The sequence below is a fragment of the Clytia hemisphaerica genome, unplaced genomic scaffold (assembly GCF_902728285.1).
Source record: "Clytia hemisphaerica strain Z4C2 unplaced genomic scaffold, Clytia hemisphaerica genome assembly, whole genome shotgun sequence".
NCBI lineage: Eukaryota > Metazoa > Cnidaria > Hydrozoa > Leptothecata > Clytiidae > Clytia > Clytia hemisphaerica.
The window spans coordinates 460,681-478,011 of record NW_027103744.1 but is presented as its reverse complement, the minus strand read 5'-3'; the positions used below and the strand labels follow the sequence as shown (position 1 = coordinate 478,011).

The 17,331-nt window shown below is 34.0% G+C and overlaps 2 protein-coding genes across 2 annotated transcripts in view; both read right to left on the bottom strand.

Moving 5' to 3' along the window:
• Window positions 1-1,033: 1,033 nt before the first annotated feature.
• Window positions 1,034-17,331, bottom strand: part of LOC136805306 (putative deoxyribonuclease TATDN3) — a 44,011-nt gene continuing 27,713 nt past the window's right edge. Inside the window, exon 13 of the mRNA XM_067061891.1 lies at window positions 1,034-1,959. The gene's annotated coding sequence lies outside the window, so the exon portion shown is untranslated. The remainder of the gene's footprint in view (window positions 1,960-17,331) is intronic.
• LOC136805354 (uncharacterized) lies at window positions 8,351-16,186 on the bottom strand. The gene is made up of 9 exons (XM_067061941.1): window positions 16,082-16,186; window positions 13,930-14,113; window positions 13,546-13,658; window positions 11,873-11,938; window positions 11,406-11,471; window positions 10,620-10,700; window positions 9,822-9,975; window positions 9,237-9,339; window positions 8,351-8,763 (listed from the first exon to the last, which is right to left on the bottom strand). Exons 3-9 carry the CDS (start codon window positions 13,560-13,562, stop codon window positions 8,351-8,353), a joined length of 900 nt encoding a protein of 299 aa, XP_066918042.1. The 5' UTR covers window positions 13,563-13,658; window positions 13,930-14,113; window positions 16,082-16,186.

Below are 17,331 nucleotides of genomic sequence, written 5' to 3'. Positions count from 1 at the left end.
TATATCTTGCCTGTCACGAGTTTTAGCGCCTCTCCTCTTTGTATATAAAAAATTATAAAAATAAGATTTTATATACACTGCAGAGAGAGGCGCCTAGCACCTAATATAGTTAGCACAATCCACAGCAGGGAATCTCTATGATAAGATTTCGAGATTTTAAGACTCTTTTATAATTTTGACCACTTTTCCGACGCTTTTGTTCATACTGTACCATATTGGGTCTCGGTCTCTACAGTACTCTAAAACTAATCACCAATCAATTCCTTGAAGATATAAAACTTTTATATATACGTTTTCTATAAGAATTATTTTTCATTCCGCCATGATTTTCTCTGCTTTTTTTTCAGAAAAATCATCTTGACAATTCTCAAGTAGACATTCCTCCAAAGAACAAAAACAAAAAAAGCAATGGAGTTTTTGGGTATTAGCAGAAAAAAAATATAATGGGCCAAGTTTTTGAACAATTTCATCACCATCATGAACAATCAATAAATTGTATTCGTATTTTGATAAATAAACATGCTTTTATGCGTTCGTCAGGGTTGCAACATTTCGAACGTTTTTTACTTCCTCCTTTTCTTTCCCTTTAAATTTTCGAATGTTTTTTTCTTGAGTAAGAAATTTGTGACGTGATCAAAAATTGATAAGAGATTCAAAAGACGTCCAAATCGGGTGTGGAGAAATTTCACTACGTATTTCATTGAGAAGTTTAGGGAAGTAAAAAAAAGTAACAAAAATCATCATCAAGGGATTATTATTAGCACATGAAATTCGAATCGTTTTTCTTCGAGAAATCTTCTCTTTTTCTCATCATTCATCTATATATAATCAGATTTGAAACATTTTTGAAAAGCAATTTTGTTCATTTGACAGTTTCAGCACGTGTTTAAGAAATTCCAATTCTTATTATATTATCAAATTAGGGACAGATTTTTGTATAAATATTTTTTGAGAAGAAGTGATAATCAAGTTTCCATCTAATAAAAGACATGAAAATTACATTTTCCATGCGAGGGGTATGAAGGAAGAGAAATCAAAACAGAAAAATTATCTCTTTCTTTGTATTGAATTCCGTCCCTTCTTGAGTTACATCAAGTTCACAACATTCATTTTGTATAAAAAAAATGTCATAATTTTAAGCCTGTAAAACCTACAAAGCAAAAAAAAAAAAAAAATCTGCTTCATATCTTCTTTAAAAAATATAGACAGCTAGACCCCGGGAGGCAGCCTGGAGACAGACTAACTCGGCGAGCAGCCTAAATATAATCTTAAAAACTTTGATTTTTTGCAACATTTTCCTAAAGAAGCCTGTACAAGGGACTCTTACTAGCACGATATTAAATGTATGAATAAGACAAGACAAAAAAGATTCAAAGATAGTCAACAAAAACATATAATGCTATAATATTTCTTATAAAAAAAGGAAGAATATCTAAAATTAAAGAAAAATAAGGTGAAAAATTTAATATCGTTTTGTCAACTTAATTACGATTTTATTGTTTCTGTTTATATCGTTACAATAATTAATTTAATCACAAAATATGAATGCTCTAATTACCACAAGAAAATTGTTCGTTCTTTGCAAGAATTTACAAATTCTTAATGATACACCACAAAAAATTACTTAATTGTCTTTTGAAATGACGTCACTAACAAATTAAACAACCATTTATAATTATAAAATGTGTAGAGATCATGATATCATTAAGCTTTCCAAACGACCAACCATTAGAACCCAGGCCTCCAGCAACATTCGATTTCAATTCAAGCGAAACCAATTACGTCATTTTGATGTATGAGTTATTTGCTTTCTTCGATATTTCCCTCTCTTTTGCTTAGCTTGCGTAAACTTTGGAACAGCTGATTAAGAAATCCATTCCACTGTTTTCTTCAAAGTTAAGTATTTGCATAGCCACCTGATTTTTCTCTCATCACCATCATTCAGCCATTTTCAGTTCACTACAAAATGAGAAAAAGGAAACACTTTGATAAGAAAATACAAAATAGACTTTCTTTTTATCGTTAATGTTTGAGATTATCTTCAAATATTTGCTTATTTTGAGGGAAAAAGGATATTAAAGTAGTATTTTAATGTCATTAGGGATTCAAAAAGGTATTAAAAAGAAAAGGGCAGAAAGGATAACAATGGATTTGGTTTACAAATTTCAATTTGATGTGGAAAAAGAAAAATTTGTACGTGATACAGTAAAACACGAATTCTACCGCCCCTCTCAAGACCCTTAAGCATAACCCCCGTCTCGTTTTCTGTCCACACCATATTTGGTAAAAATTTTCAGGTCAAAAGCCAGAAAAATTTCTTAGCTGCGTAGCTTTTCGGCATGTTTCTTTTGCTAAACGAGCTATTAATTAGCAAAATAGTTGTTTAAAAATTGCTCAAAAATTGCTGTTTAAACAGATACTTGAGGCACAAAGAAAAGATAATAGCTTTTTAACGACTATTTATTTAAATGTTTGCTTATAGCTAGGTGTGGAAAACGCCCACTCACAAAAACATTTTGATTTGCAAAATAAGTAGAACACTCAATAAAAGCAACAATAGAAAATAAGTTGGTATTACTATTCGCCGGAATTAGCCAGAATGAACCAGAGCCACCTGAGTCACCCAGAGCCAGCCAGAGCCAGCCAGAGTGACCTAGAGCCAGCCAGAGCCAGCAATCAGCCAATCAGAATCAGTCATTTTGTCCTTATAAGGACAAGTTATGCTAAGTTAAGCTCAGTTATGCAGCAGCCACCGTATCGGATTTTTCCAAATATCTGTTCTTTTTTTCCAGGAGAAGAAATTTTATGAATAAATCTAGAAAACATATCCTAAAAGAACACCAAGGAGAAATCCAAGAACAGCCTAGAAATCTAGAAAATATCTACTCAGAAAATCCAGGAGGACACATATTCAAGTAAACTACATCTAATTTTCCGGGAATTTTCCAGCAATATGTTATGAAGAACACATCAAATTTCCTGGAGACCTCTTTTTGTTCCAATAGTATAACCACCTTATCTCTAGAGAACAGCTATTATTTTCCAGGAGCGTCAAATTTCTGATAGAGTTCCCTGCCCAGTTACTTTTTACTTTTTTGAAAATCCTTTTCGACCAACTAAGGCGATCTTCTTAGAATAAAAAACTTTCGAAGCGAGCGGTACTAGTGCCTAGTTCCCGACCGACGTACCAGTCTGCGACCGATCGCAAGAAAAAGAAAAATTGGTGGAAGGGCGGGACAAAAAAAAATGAGCATCCCCTATATATAACAAAACTAATTTTCCTTCAAAAAATTCAAACTTGAGTTTTATTTGTTATAAATCACAAAAATAATATTTTTTCCCGACCGACCGACCGACCGACCTAAGGTCGGGTGACGGCAAACCAACCTTTTTTAAATTCCAATAAGTATATTCACGTTTTTTAATAAGCACATCTAAATATTGGCTGAGGCTGGATGTGCTTATTTTCTTGGCCATAGGTTACACTTGCATAAATTGCTATTTAAAATTCAGAACTCGGTATACTTGAAAAAAATAAAATAAAAACCCGGAAAACTTGGAAAAGACTAATTTAAACCATTAGTAATCTCATTTTTCACGGAATGAAGTCACACGAGGGGGAGAGATCGAACATACTCAAATAAAAACAAATAATTTATCAACAAAATCATTTTAGTGAGTTAGAACACAGTGTTTGTTTTTCCCTCGAAATCCAGAAAATCTATTGGCTAAAACACAAGTCACATGACTATCCGCGGCAAAGAATGGTTTTGAGGGAAATATGGGATAAAACTTCGACTTCAATTTCGAATTTTTTTGAAATTTACCGGGTGTAATGAGGGAAATTACAAATTAACGTAAGCAAAAACGTCAATCGAATTTATTCAATCATAAGATTACTATTTCTTAAGGTAGTATAAAATGCTTTACAAAATGCTATGCTATTTTTTCAGCATATAAACAAGAAAACGGATATGATATCAAGATAAACAACTACCTTAAAGGGGAATTTTCGCGGTTTTGGGTGGAGCAGAAAAGTCAGGAAAGGCAGAAAAGAGGAGTCTTTCACAGTCATCCGCCAAAATAAGTTTTCGCTAAAATTTAAAAATATGCCATTCGGCAGAAAAGTTCCCTTGAATAAAATTCGTTAGTAGAGTAAAAGCTTGTCTCTCGCCGTAGAGAGCCAAACGTAAGGTTCAATTAATTTCAGTCAAACAAAAACAATAAGTTCAGTTCAGTTCAGTACAGATTAGTCAAAGTCTAATCGAGCTAAGTACAGACTAGTATGCTCTGAGGAGAATGAAAAAAAAAACGTTCAAGTGGGAGAGGAGAAATAGAAATATCAATGGAAATACAAAGTACAAACTATTATCAAAAAAGTTCCGAATACATCAAATCACGTTAACACCGAAACTTGCAAGTCTCGCGATAGCATTATCTGGAAGTTTTTTCCTAGTTCTTCGTCGACTATAATTTTTTCGTAGGAGAAATCTGGAAAAACTTGTCGTAGACATTCTTCCTTGAAGTGAACGTACACGGTTCCAGTTCGTGAGCGTACCTTCCTTTTGCTGTCAGTCCAGACGGACACTCCAGATGTTTGAATGATCAGCAAATCCTTTTCATTACTGATTTTGCGTATGCATTCTGCTGCATTGCAACTAAAAAAGTAAGAAGTAAAAAATAGTTTAGTTTACCTTGGTTAAAAAGAGTTAAAAGTGCAATATTATCAAAAAAAAAAAAAGAAGTTGAAGATTTTTCGAAACTTGAAATGAAAATGATATGAATAGGAGAAAAATCAATTTCTGGTGGGATTTATTATAATTGTCATTCTCGAAATGTCGATTTTTTGAGAGACAATATCATTCCTATAAAATTAAAAATGAATTACCTGGAAACATTTACGTGCATGCTTTTTAGACGCAAAACCATGGCTTTCTCTTCCTGGCTTCGGGTTTATTTAGACAAATCGAAGTCTTTCAACACCTGTGAAGAGAACTGGTCACCAGTTTTCTTGACACAAAGCTTTGGTATTTTACTTGGCAATACACGCTCTTCAACAAAGACTGGTTCTTTAAGATTTCGTTTTCTGCTTTTCTGGCTGCCTGGCTTTCTACCAACCGCTCCAGATATTTTGTACAAATCTTTCGTTTTTGGTATGTACTTTCGAAATCGCGCCACATGATCGTCTCTTTCGTGCTGTTTCATGGCATACCAAGCCCTGCTGTCCATCTAAACACAGAAACATAAAAATCTTGAAATTTAGACCCGGACTTCCCAGCAACTTCAACCCAAAGTGAAGCTTATATATCTAATAGGAAAATAATTTTAACTGTTTTTGAAGACGTCACTTTTTAGTGTCATTAAAAAAGATCAAGAAAATTAGATAAACTGATAACCTAAAAAGGGTGCCATGTGGCGGTGCTAAAAAATACATAATCTTTCTGGGAAAAATTATGATGCTGAAGCATGTATGCTTAAAAGTCTCTAAACATTGCGTTTCACTGCTTTAAAGCAAGTTCTGTCTTTGAAACGGTTTTGCCTGGGGATTCAACTGTTCCTATAAAAAGGGATGTCACCTCAGTGGGGTTTTATCAAGTTTCGACTTGTGAGCACTTATAAAAAAGAAAAGGTATGGAGTGTAATTTGCTTAACCTCTCTTTTATTTTTTCCAAACGCCACAAACTTTTTGTGAGTAGCTCGACCCGTATCAAAATATCGATTTCCCCTGGTTACAAATAATTTACCTCAAAGCATTTGTATTCTTGTGAAAGTCTCCAGTCTCCTGATTTCGTGATAGCTCGCTCTTCTTCCAATCGTTGACGTTTAATGAGGCTTTCAATAAATGGGATCAATTCGATAACTTTTTTCTTCTCGGATATCTTTGATTTGAGAGAAGAGTGAAGAGACTCGATCGCATTGTTGTAAAACAAATCCTCAATGCCACTCGATTCTCTAGCAGATTCTATGACGCATTCAATAAACTTCGAAGCTCTGTTACGTGAGAACCAATTGTGAAATCCATCTGTGAGCGAGTCCCAGATTTCCTTCAGCGAAGAAAGTTTGGCTTGAAAATCGTCTTTGTCTAGCGAAGAAGCCAACCCAAGCTCTTTAGTGATACCATCATTCGAGCCATAGATGTCACGCAAAATCCTCTGGTGACCAGTTCCTCCGATCTTTGACAATTTTCTTTTATCGGCATCACGAATATGCTTCACACATAGCAGACTGTTTAGTTCCGGAAAAGCGATTTTAAAGCCTTCGTACATGGCCTTTTCCATATCAGTACCTAAAAGAAAATAGGCCAGAAACGTCGCAATCGCCATAATCATAGCGTCAGCTCTCTAATTTTTTTTTTGAGGGGGGGGGGGGAGTGGGTTAAACCAAAAAAAAAAACTCAAAAAGATGGGGCTGAAATTATATACCAAGTATTTGGGTCCAGCAATTACAAAGGGAAGGTTGGGTCGAAAAACGATTTTATGGCATGATCAACCGCGACATTAAAATGCACAAAAAGTTTTTTCAACTTCGTATCCAATATACATAAAAATCATGTCTTTTTTCGGTCTTTTTGGCGTAAAAAAGCCTAATTCATCTTTCAAAGCTTCGGAACCGCGAAATTAAGATGCCGCAAAATACACTTTTTCTCTTGGACAGCGAAATGCAATTTTCGGCAAAAAAACAGCGAAATTAAAATGACCGCGAAATTGTCATGCAATAAAGTGGTCTCAAGACTGTACTGTAACAAAATCTGACCAAACAAAGGAAAGCTCGCATAATTCGAAGCTCATTAAATCGAATGAAATCCATTCGAATGAAAAAAATACATGAATAAAACTGTATGATATAAAAAAATGAGCTATTTTGCAATTAAGGGAATAGTAGTTAGCATTTGATAAAAAGTACTTACCTAGAAAACCTAGGGTATTTTTCAACCCAGACACAACCATGTCAAGTGCAAAACGAGCAAATGTTTCAGTTGTCTTCTGCATATGCAGGAGACAAGGCCCATAAAACCAAGGGTGATCGCCCTTCGAGTTGACCAATCGCAGGTTTTGATAAGCTGTATCTGTCAGCCATAGGTCGCAAACGTCAAATGTTGTGTCCATCACCAAGGGGCGCGTCTTTGTAGTGCAAAACATGTTGATATCATTGATTTGTTGGTCATCAAATGCAGTAATAAAGTATTCGTTTGGAGTCAAGACGACGTTTTTTATTAGGGATTCAGGGTTCATCTTCATGTGCTTCACTATCTGAAGCATTTCATCTACGGTGACATCATCTACTTCGGTATCTCTTATATCGATCGTCTCAAATTTATTCTTCTGGGCAAGGTTGTAGATCTGAAAAGGAAAAAATTACCTTGTGAATCATTTTTATGTTGGCCATTTTATTGGCATAATTTTTGGTCTTTGGGCGTAAAAAGGGTTAAAAGTGGACTGTGTTTTCCTAATTTAAAGGGCCTTAAGGTGGAGTCCTGGTAATTAGCCATTTTTTGACTAAAAATGCTCTGATTAAGCTAATTTTTGGACCTGAGGTAGGTTTTTATGAACATTGTGTGACGTCACGAATCGAAAAAACCATGTAAGGTAAATGAATAAAAAGGCAATTTTCAGTTTTATGATAATGAGCATCCATTGATCTAATAATCTCCTTCGTGTATATTCACAAAATGAAGACTATTTATTTAATCAGCTCTGCCAGTATTGAAAATAAATTTGCATCACTTCTAAACATTGATAATCAATCCTTAAAGGTTCCTTGCCGCAATTTAAGTGTGTTGTGCCATTGTACTAGCTGACAAGGCACGTGCTTTTCGGTAAGTTCAAGTTTTTGTTTTGATTTAGAGAAAACGAAAGTGGTGAAATTCCTGATTCAGCCAAATGCGCATGCTTGAATACTTAAAAAAAACAGCAAATTTTGCAAGGTCAGCATTTTTTTGTATGTCAACATATAAGGAACCTTAAAATAAGGGTTCCCAACAGTCCCTCAGAATAAATTTCCCAACTTCTGCCTAAAATCATACTCGCTGACAAAGGCTAGTTTTCCCTGACTCAAGATAAAATAAAGCTTTGTTTGTGACCGAAATTTTTATATTGTAATAACAGTAATTTTCCATTTCATTTTCCAACAGTCCTATGGTAGTATATGTAAATAATATTTTTTAATCTTTATTTTGATTATACCTGTTTCATGTTCCTTGGGAAAGAAGATACTGATGTACCATTCATAGGGCCTCCTGACGATTCAATATTATTGATGTAAATATCCTGTGGTCTTTCTCCATTTTTCAAGTTGTCTTTCATGGTATTGATTATCCTTTTTTCAGTTCGGAGAAAAGGAGTTTCTTTCATTATTTCAGTTTTTGCGTTGCCATGACAGGGCACAGTAAAATTGCTTTCTTCTTCTCCTGATTCCCACTCATAAATGACCAAACAGTAGCGTAGTGATACACCATCAACATTTTTGATTCTACACAAACAACATTTGTGAATCCTTTGTAAAATGTGTGTCTACGGTAAGTTCGATATAAAACATACACGTTATCTCTATTGACAAACTCATCGACATATCGTTTTCCAGTTCTTCTTTTGATAAAGTAACCATTTTCATTTTCGTTTTTGTGAGCAGTGTAACAGTATCCGTTTTCAAAATACACGTGATTAGTTGGAGAGCCCTCGTATGTGTACACTCCATTATCGTCAGCCAAGATATCATCGAAAGTATACTTGTTGTTGTCTACTAAGTATATTCCACTTGTTTTTCCTAAAACAGCAATAGAGTTACATAAATTACATAAATTTTTGAAAGAATGAAAAAAACCCTGTATTTGTAATTGGCCCCTACCAATTTGTCGCAAAAAAGCTTGTTCAAGAAACAAGTGATAAGTTTTAGCCCCTCGATTATCTTAAAGCATAGTTTCTCCTAAAAATTAATTTCAAGGCTAAGATTAGAGGTGTTGGCAAGGTTGTCAATAGCTAAATTTAATATTTCAGGAGATAGAGCAAACTCAAATGATTTGATGAAATTATCAATAGAATGACATCTTTATGAGAAGAATATTTTTCATTTGCGGGCACCCCCGCTGCGCTGTGAAAAAGAAGTTTGAAAGTTAGAAGTAGAGTTAGGAGGAGCTGAATATTGATTTATAGAAAAATTAGACTTTTTAGAGAATCAACACCCAAAAAAACACATAAAATCAACTTGTCAACAAAACATTGCAGATTTATTGCACTGACCTTTTGGTGGTGATGGACTACCATTAAAGAAAAGATCCTTGTCAGGTGATGATGCAAAGATTTTGCCGAAGATATATTGGGCTGTAAACTTTCTTGTCTTCTTCTAAACATAAGGATACAATCATGGACAAAGACTGTAAGACAAAAGTCACAGGCTCGGCTAGCTCAACTTTCAGTCAAACATGATGATACATTAACTTCATTTGACATGGATTAGGAAGAATGACTTCTAAGACTCAGATAGGAAGGATCCGCTGAACATTGCAACATGAGGAAGGGGAACATATTTCTCAATAAGATAATTACTTCAAATAATTCAAATTTCATTTGAAAGAATCAAGGAATTATTGTATAAATCATCTCAAGGACCCTTGAGAGCCCGAGCACCACGGAAAGGATATTTTAAATTTTTAGAGAAAAAAAATTACAGAATTTTACGCAAAAATTAGTTACTGTAAAAAAATTCTCCATTAGAAGTAAAACAATGTTGAAATGCAATATTATATAAAAATGATTGAAAAGGAAACCAAGTCCATTTAGTTACAAATACTATATCGATCAGAATATTAAAGTAAAACTTCTCACCGTTTTGCCATAAGTTTCTTTAGTACTGCTACTGGTTGCTTTTTTGCTACTGGTTGCTTTTTTGCAACTGGGTGCTTTTTTGCAAACGGGTGCTTTTATAGTACTGGGTAACGTCTGTTCACTGTGCGATATTTCGTTAATGCTTTGTGTGATCCTGTATAAAAAAATTGAATGAATTAAAGCTTTTCAGGCCAGTTAAATATTTTTTTCCAATGTGCTTATAGCTAATTTAAGAATTTGGCCCAGTTCCATATTTATGAGCAAACATTTTAGCAACTCAAAATTTCAAACCTAAACTCAAATCTTCTGTAAAGATAAAAGGTTGGTTTCTGTAAAGAAACAATTTCATTGGCAAAAAACATTTATCTCATAAGAAAAGCTCATAAACGAACAAACAAACGAACGAACAAACAAACAAACGGGCAACGGTTAATTTATAGGACCTCAAGTTCCGAAAATCAATAATTCTTTTGATGGCCGCCACATGCAAAATTGGGGGCAAAGAGATTAAAGTTTAAAAAAAAAAGTTAGATTTGGTGTACACTAGCAAATTTTCAAGTCGATTGGACAAAAAAATTTCAGTTTTGTGGAGGGGTTTGACCCACCCTAGATGCAAGAAGGTTTAAGATTTGAAAAGTGCTGTTAAGCTAAATTCCAACTGAGAATTGCTGAAAAATAGGACAAAAAACTTTTAGGAAAAGTTGTATAGTTTTTTTCCACATCTCACAAAAAGTAGTAAATAAGAATATCTACCAGCCCTTTAAGCTAATTCTTTAACTTAAAATATGAGCATCTAACCTGTTGGCTGGTCTCAATATATTCTGATCCATTGGTATGCTGCCACCACCCAGGTCACTTATCAAAGCTAACAGGTTTGTACTAGAAAATTCAAAACACAAATTTAATTTTTATAAATAAACAAAAACAAAACCATGAAAAGGCATCTCTGTACTCAATTGAAAAGGTTGGTTTAAAAGGTGGATAGGTACTTCCCCTACAGTTAGATCAACATTTGGAAAAGAAAAATTCTCATTGGATCTCCGCTCCCAGTCAACTTTTGTACTTACAAGTTAAGTAAATAGGACAATTTTTTTTAGTTGAAAAATAGGACAAATAAAGACCAAAATTGAATAAAAATGCTTTCAACGGAATTTTTTGACACTGTGTTGAAATTTTCAAGGACATTCTTGTGTTAAATGTTCTGTAGATATATGTTAATCGATAGCTTATTGAACACTTGGAAACAAATTGAATGTTACCCACCACCATGGTAATTTTTTTTCGATTTTGAAAGATGTGAAAAGCTACATTTAAATGAATCTACTTTTCTGTCTCTAAAAGTCTTGGGGATGGAAATATTTTCAAAAACAAATTAGAATCGGGTGGGAATAAAAAAGTCCTGTGTGGAGGCTTTCAGTTTCTGAGATTTTTTCTCAGCTAAATACAAGGGTTGAAAGATGGAAAATATATTATAGATTTATTTGAACTTTTAAATTAAAGAAATCAAGAAATAAAAATTAAAATACACGCAGCAATAAGATGTATACTTAAGATATTCAAAAACAGAATCTATAAAACAATTACACATCGTGTTGTTCATCCGGTTCACTGGTTAGCTGGTTTGCTGGATCATATGATTTAAAGAATGAGCTATGAGAAATAGAAAATAAGAGGTTTCATTAATGAAAAAAATGTTTCAGATTCTGAGGACTACTTTATTGCATGAAAGTTTTGCGGTTTCGTGGTTGAGGTAGAAAAACTGTGAAATTAAAATGCCGCGAAAAACGATTTTATGGTCAGCATAAAAAATCTGTTTTTTCGACTACGTATCTAAAATATATAAAAGTTGTGTATTTTTCTAGTCTTTTAAGTACAAATCGGCCTATTTTCACCTTTTACTGCTTCGGAACCACGAAATCAAAATGCCGCAAAATACACTTTTCTCTTGGACCACAAAATTAAAATGACCGCAAAATTTTCATGCAATAAAGTATGTAAAGGTTTAGATGTATACTGAAGATATTCAAAAGCAGAATCTATAAAACAATTACCCATCGTGTTGTTCATCCGGTTCACTGGTTAGCTGGTTTGCTGGATCATATGATTTAAAGAATGAGCTATGAGAAATAGAAAATAAGAGGTTTCATTAATGAAAAAAATGTTTCAGATTCTGAGGACTACTTTATTGCATGAAAGTTTTGCGGTTTCGTGGTTGAGGTAGAAAAACTGTGAAATTAAAATGCCGCGAAAAAGGATTTTATGGTCAGCATAAAAAATCTGTTTTTTCGACTACGTATCTAAAATATATAAAAGTTGTGTATTTTTCTAGTCTTTTAAGTACAAATCGGCCTATTTTAACCTTTTACTGCTCCGGAACCACAAAATCAAAATGCCGCAAAATACACTTTTCTCTCGGACCACAAAATTAAAACGACCACAAAATTTTCATGCAATAAAGTACGTAAAGGTTCAGAATATAAAATGTGGTGAATCTGGACAGAAAATCAAAATGCTAAGGCTTTAGTGAGTCATTTTACCAAAATTCTTTAATTATTTCCCATTTTGAATAAGAGGACGTATGGTAAGCAGAAGTGAAGTAAAGTGAACTTTGGTTAAAATACACAACCCTACTTGTTGTATACCTGTGCATAGACATGTGAAGCAGTTCATGATTTTTACAAATTCTTTTCCAAAAAATATCAGCTAATTAGAATTAGCCTCAGGCTAATTAGGACCCAGCAGCTGCAAAACTTTTTAGGTGAAGTCAAAAGTATAACAGGATCAATATTTCACTTTGGTCTCCAATTCCACTTTACCTAGATGTGTAACCAATCCCTATTCTGCATGGATTATTTAATATACACTGTAAATCTTATTCTAATGACATCTTTCAATAAAATTTCCTAAGATTGTATAATAGCAATCCTTATTTTGTGCCTAAATTAGCCTAACCTCAAATCATCTTTAAGAAAATTTCCATCAGCTGCAGTACACCTTTAAAAGAAAAAATGCTTAGCATATAATTTTGTGCAAGTAGAATAGATAACTTAAAACACTGTAAAATTTAAACAAGTGTGACTCTCAATTTAGGCTACTACAAATAGACTACTAAATTCAAGCACATAATATACAAGTCTAGGGTTGACTACAGACTAGCACAATACAATCTGTACTAACATGTTCATCTCAAAGTTCATAGTGCCTTCACATTCTTCCCCTGTTGTTCTTTCTTCTTCTGCTTCTCTCTGTTCATCCAAAAATTCATAATAATTAGGCTGAAATAAAGATTCTATATATAATAAAAGCTGCAAGACAACGACTGTGGGAAGTTTGAGAAGTTTCGAAATCTAATCATTTAATCTAAGCCAAACAAATAAAAAACAAGGAGATAAAATTCTACCTATTCCAAAAATTTTACTCTATTTCCAGAAGAAACCACAATAACCCCTCAACAGAAAACAGCTGAATTATCTATCTACGCTAACCTTTAAAAATGCAAGAATAATTACACCAACCGTTTTAGCAACTCAAAATGGTATGGTAAAAAGCTTTTTTAACTCATAAGTGGGGGGGGTGTATGGAAATTCAGTATCACTGTGTTGATCCTATATTTCTTTGGTTTTTCAGTTAACGGCCTATTTTATTCCGGTGTTTCAGTTTCCAGAAATCCTATCCTGCATCCACTTATAAGTAATTAGAAAAGACAGTTGGCAACATTTCTTACCTCATATTCTTGGACATCTTCCTCCATATAATCTAGGATCACATTCTGTACCACGACTGGTACTTCTGTGATCCCTACATTGACCAGGCCAGCACCTTTCCTGTTCCAAATATCTGTAAGGTAAAGTACCGAAAAAGTGGACAAAGGGATGGTTTGGGCTACACATTAGCTATTCAGAGGCATCGTTATTCTTAAAAATGAATAGAGATTTGTATGTAAACGATTAAATGATTGTATGTAAAAGATTTGTGTGAACTTTATGACTAGGCACTGAGCCAACCAGTTACTTTTCGGGATTGATCAAATAGAGGCAATTGAAATCATGAGACTACTGCCTAAAGTGAGCAAGAAAAATACAGAACAAAAATTCAGACGATTCATTACCATGTGACTCCTGCGTTGTAAAAGGTTGAACTGTAAGAGGAGGACAATGGGTCCCCATGTTTGAGGCTTGCAATTTAATCATCCTTAAATCATCGTAGTTGTCGACCAGGTACTCTTTGGAGTGCCTTCCAAGGTGTTCTTTAGGAAGAAACTTTTCCAGTGGCCCAATTGGAAGGTATTTCAACTAAAAATGAATGAGTTGTTTTGAATGGGATTTAAAAGCACTTAAGAGCAATTGCATATAGGAGAGACCCTGAGAAGGCAAAAGTTTAATCATGGGGGTCTTGAATTTTTCTTATTTTTACATATATCATAGGCTTTGGTAAGAAAAATTCACAGCCAAAGTTTAGCAGTTATGGGCTGTTAAATACACAAATTTTTAAATCCTTAATATCTCCTCATTAGCATCATAGAAATTACACCATATTTGACACAGTGATAGGTCCTCACAATGAGGCAACTAAAAAAACAAAAAAAAACATCAAAAAAATTATGTCCATAATGGCAGAATTGCTGATTTCAACCAATACTTAATCTCCTCATTGTGCTGACTTTTCTACTATTTATTATACGTTAATTCTATTATACTTTAGGTCCTTATTTTTAATGTTTTTTGATGACAAAACACATTAAGATTGTTCAAAACATCAAATTCAACTTCAAACTTGCTCAAAAATTATGTTGGTGAAGGAAATTGATAAGCTTTATATATACCCTGTAAAACTAGGATGTTTCTAGGGAAAATCGGTCTAAATGGTGTATGCAGCAAATTCCTTGAATATATGATGGTTAAACATCTAAGTTGCTCAGAGTCTCATTTTATGATTCAATTCAGCTCAAAACCAAGTTAAAACGGCTCCCAATAGACTCAAATACCTCGTAACTAAGGCGTTGCTAGGGTAAACCAGTCCAAATTGACTGAAATGAGGGAAACTCCTTAACTATATGGCCTATGTGATGATTATACATTTTCCAAATTGCTCAGAATTTTATTTAAGGCTTCAATCCGGCTTATAGCCAACTGGAAAAGGCTTTCAGTAGGCTCTTATACCCCGTAACTAAGGCGTTACTAGGGGAATTCTGTCAAAATACCGACAAAGCGGAAAGTAAATAGCCAAAATTGCCAGAAATATAAAAAAAAAATGTTCCTGGGATTTTTTCTGAAATTAAATTAGAAAGGCTATATTTCCAGGTGCATTAAAACTGTCAAAATAGCTTAGTGCCGCTGTTTCCCAAAATTCATTTGAAACTGGACCACCAAGATAAAAGAAAAATTGACTGAAATCAGCAATTCCACCTGATTCCACCATTATGGATCAAATTTCTTTGATGCTTTTTGTTTTTTTAGTTGTGAATACTTTTTACCACCGGACAATCACTACACCGGACACCATTGGACAAAGTCCGGTGGGTATTATTTTATAGAAACAGAAGTGTCTGGTGTATAAAAGTTCCAAAATCTCTCACACCGGACACACACCAGACACAAAAATGTTTGTTGAGGGCCAAAGCAGAGGAATAACTTTTGACACCGAACAAAACCAACAGACAGTATGATGGTGTTTCGATCGTTGAATCGATTACAGTAAGTAGCCCTAATGTTGTCAACAGCCAAAATATTGGATAGAATTTATTAAAAAATGTTAAGTGATAATGACATTGTGGAATTCTATTCAAAACGAATAATGGCAGAATTGCATTATCGTCGAATCGATTACAGTAAGTAGCCCTAATGTTGTCAACAGCCAAAATAATGGATAGGATTTATTAAAAAATGTTAAGTGATAATGACATTGTGGAATTCTATTCAAAATGAATAATGGCAGAATTGCATTATGATTACACTAACCAATAATCTATGAAAAAATCATAGAATAGAATTCCAAAATATCAATAACGCTTTACATTCTTCCAACATTAGGAAGGGGGTGTTTTAAATTTTTAATTGAAGATACAGAAGATATGAACATATAAAAAAATATGGCTTAGAAGGGCAAGGGCACACACACCAGACTGACTACTGGACAGACTGACAGAAGGGAGGGGGAGCAGACAGTTATTTTCTTTTTAAAGAAGGAAAGATTTGGACAAAGACACAAACTGAATACTGTAATTGAAGATATTAGCTTGTGTGAAATGTGTTAACACTAACCTTTCCTTTCAAAAAAGCCAGAATTTCATCCATATTCTCCTATTTTTAAAACGTCTACAACTTTGAAAAGGAACTACGCAGACGAATGTGCCGCTACAATGTTTTCATCGAGGTATATCCTAGCCTGTTAGACGAAAACCGCTTTTTTATCGCGATTTAACGTCTGTTACTTTTTGCCGTGGAATCGAATGTTCTTGGACGGGAAAGTCCGTCCAAGATTTTCTCTTCGGCGTGGTGCATTTGCCGTGACTTTGGGCAAGCTGCACTCCATCGCTTGTGCCTTTTCCCGATTTTTAAGAAGTCATTGCATTGCTTCGAGCGGTAAAGTTCAAATAGATTTTCGAACTTTCGAATTTTGGGATTCGAATATTGAAAATTGTTTGAGAGAATTTATTTTGTTTTGAAAAGTGATGAAACTTTTTTGAAAAGAAACGAATCGAATAAAGAAGCAGTATAAGCTGAATCTGTGGAAGGAGGAGAAAGAAGATGGAAATTTTATTATTACATCAACAACAGCAGAGTTGTTGGGTTATTTCCATAACAGGATTGAAGAATCTCAGAGACTAACTGTAAACATGGTGAATGAAAATTATCAAATCATTTCTTAGAACTGGATCCTAGCTAATAATAGATGATGATCGAATACGAACTTGGTTTGGACTTTTGGTATGCTTTGGGATGGCAACGAATATCTTTTGGTTATGGCTTGAAACCTGGAAAAATTTATCCTCACTTATTCCAGTGGAAAGAAGAACTGTTTGTTTGTTATTGTTTTTATTGGCTGTTGGATGTGGTCTCTGATCGCTTGTTTGAAAATTTTCCAGGAATAAAATGGTGGAAAGTTAATTGACATATGATTGACAGTAAAGTGAAACGTGATTGTATTCGATTCTGAAGAATTTAATGAATGTTGCTGGGCATGGAAATGACTTTCTGCAGCTCTCTCTCTGCACCAGTGACATTGACAGATCTTGAAAATTGTCAAAAATAGATACTATTTTTTATGATTTTGCTCTAAATTTATGCGCTGCAGTTGATACAATGACAAAATGTTTCTAAATTTTTATGTGAAGAGTTTTGTCCTGTATAATCAGAGTTAAGGCTGCTAACTCATTTTGAATTCCTGAGCTCTTTAGATTAAAAACTTTCAAATTTCGAAATTTCTCAACTTTGGAAACTAGAATTAGATAGCCAGTAAAAATTGGAGGTTTTGCTTTGAATTGTGGAAAAGGAATCTCCTTAAATTTTGT

Coding starts and splice junctions, on each gene's coding strand:
- LOC136805354 (XM_067061941.1), bottom strand. Junction 9,976..10,619: donor ATATTGAGACCAGCCAACAG/GTTAGATGCTCA, acceptor TTTTTTATACAG/GATCACACAAAGCATTAACG. Junction 9,340..9,821: donor AAGAAACTTATGGCAAAACG/GTGAGAAGTTTT, acceptor CCTTATGTTTAG/AAGAAGACAAGAAAGTTTAC.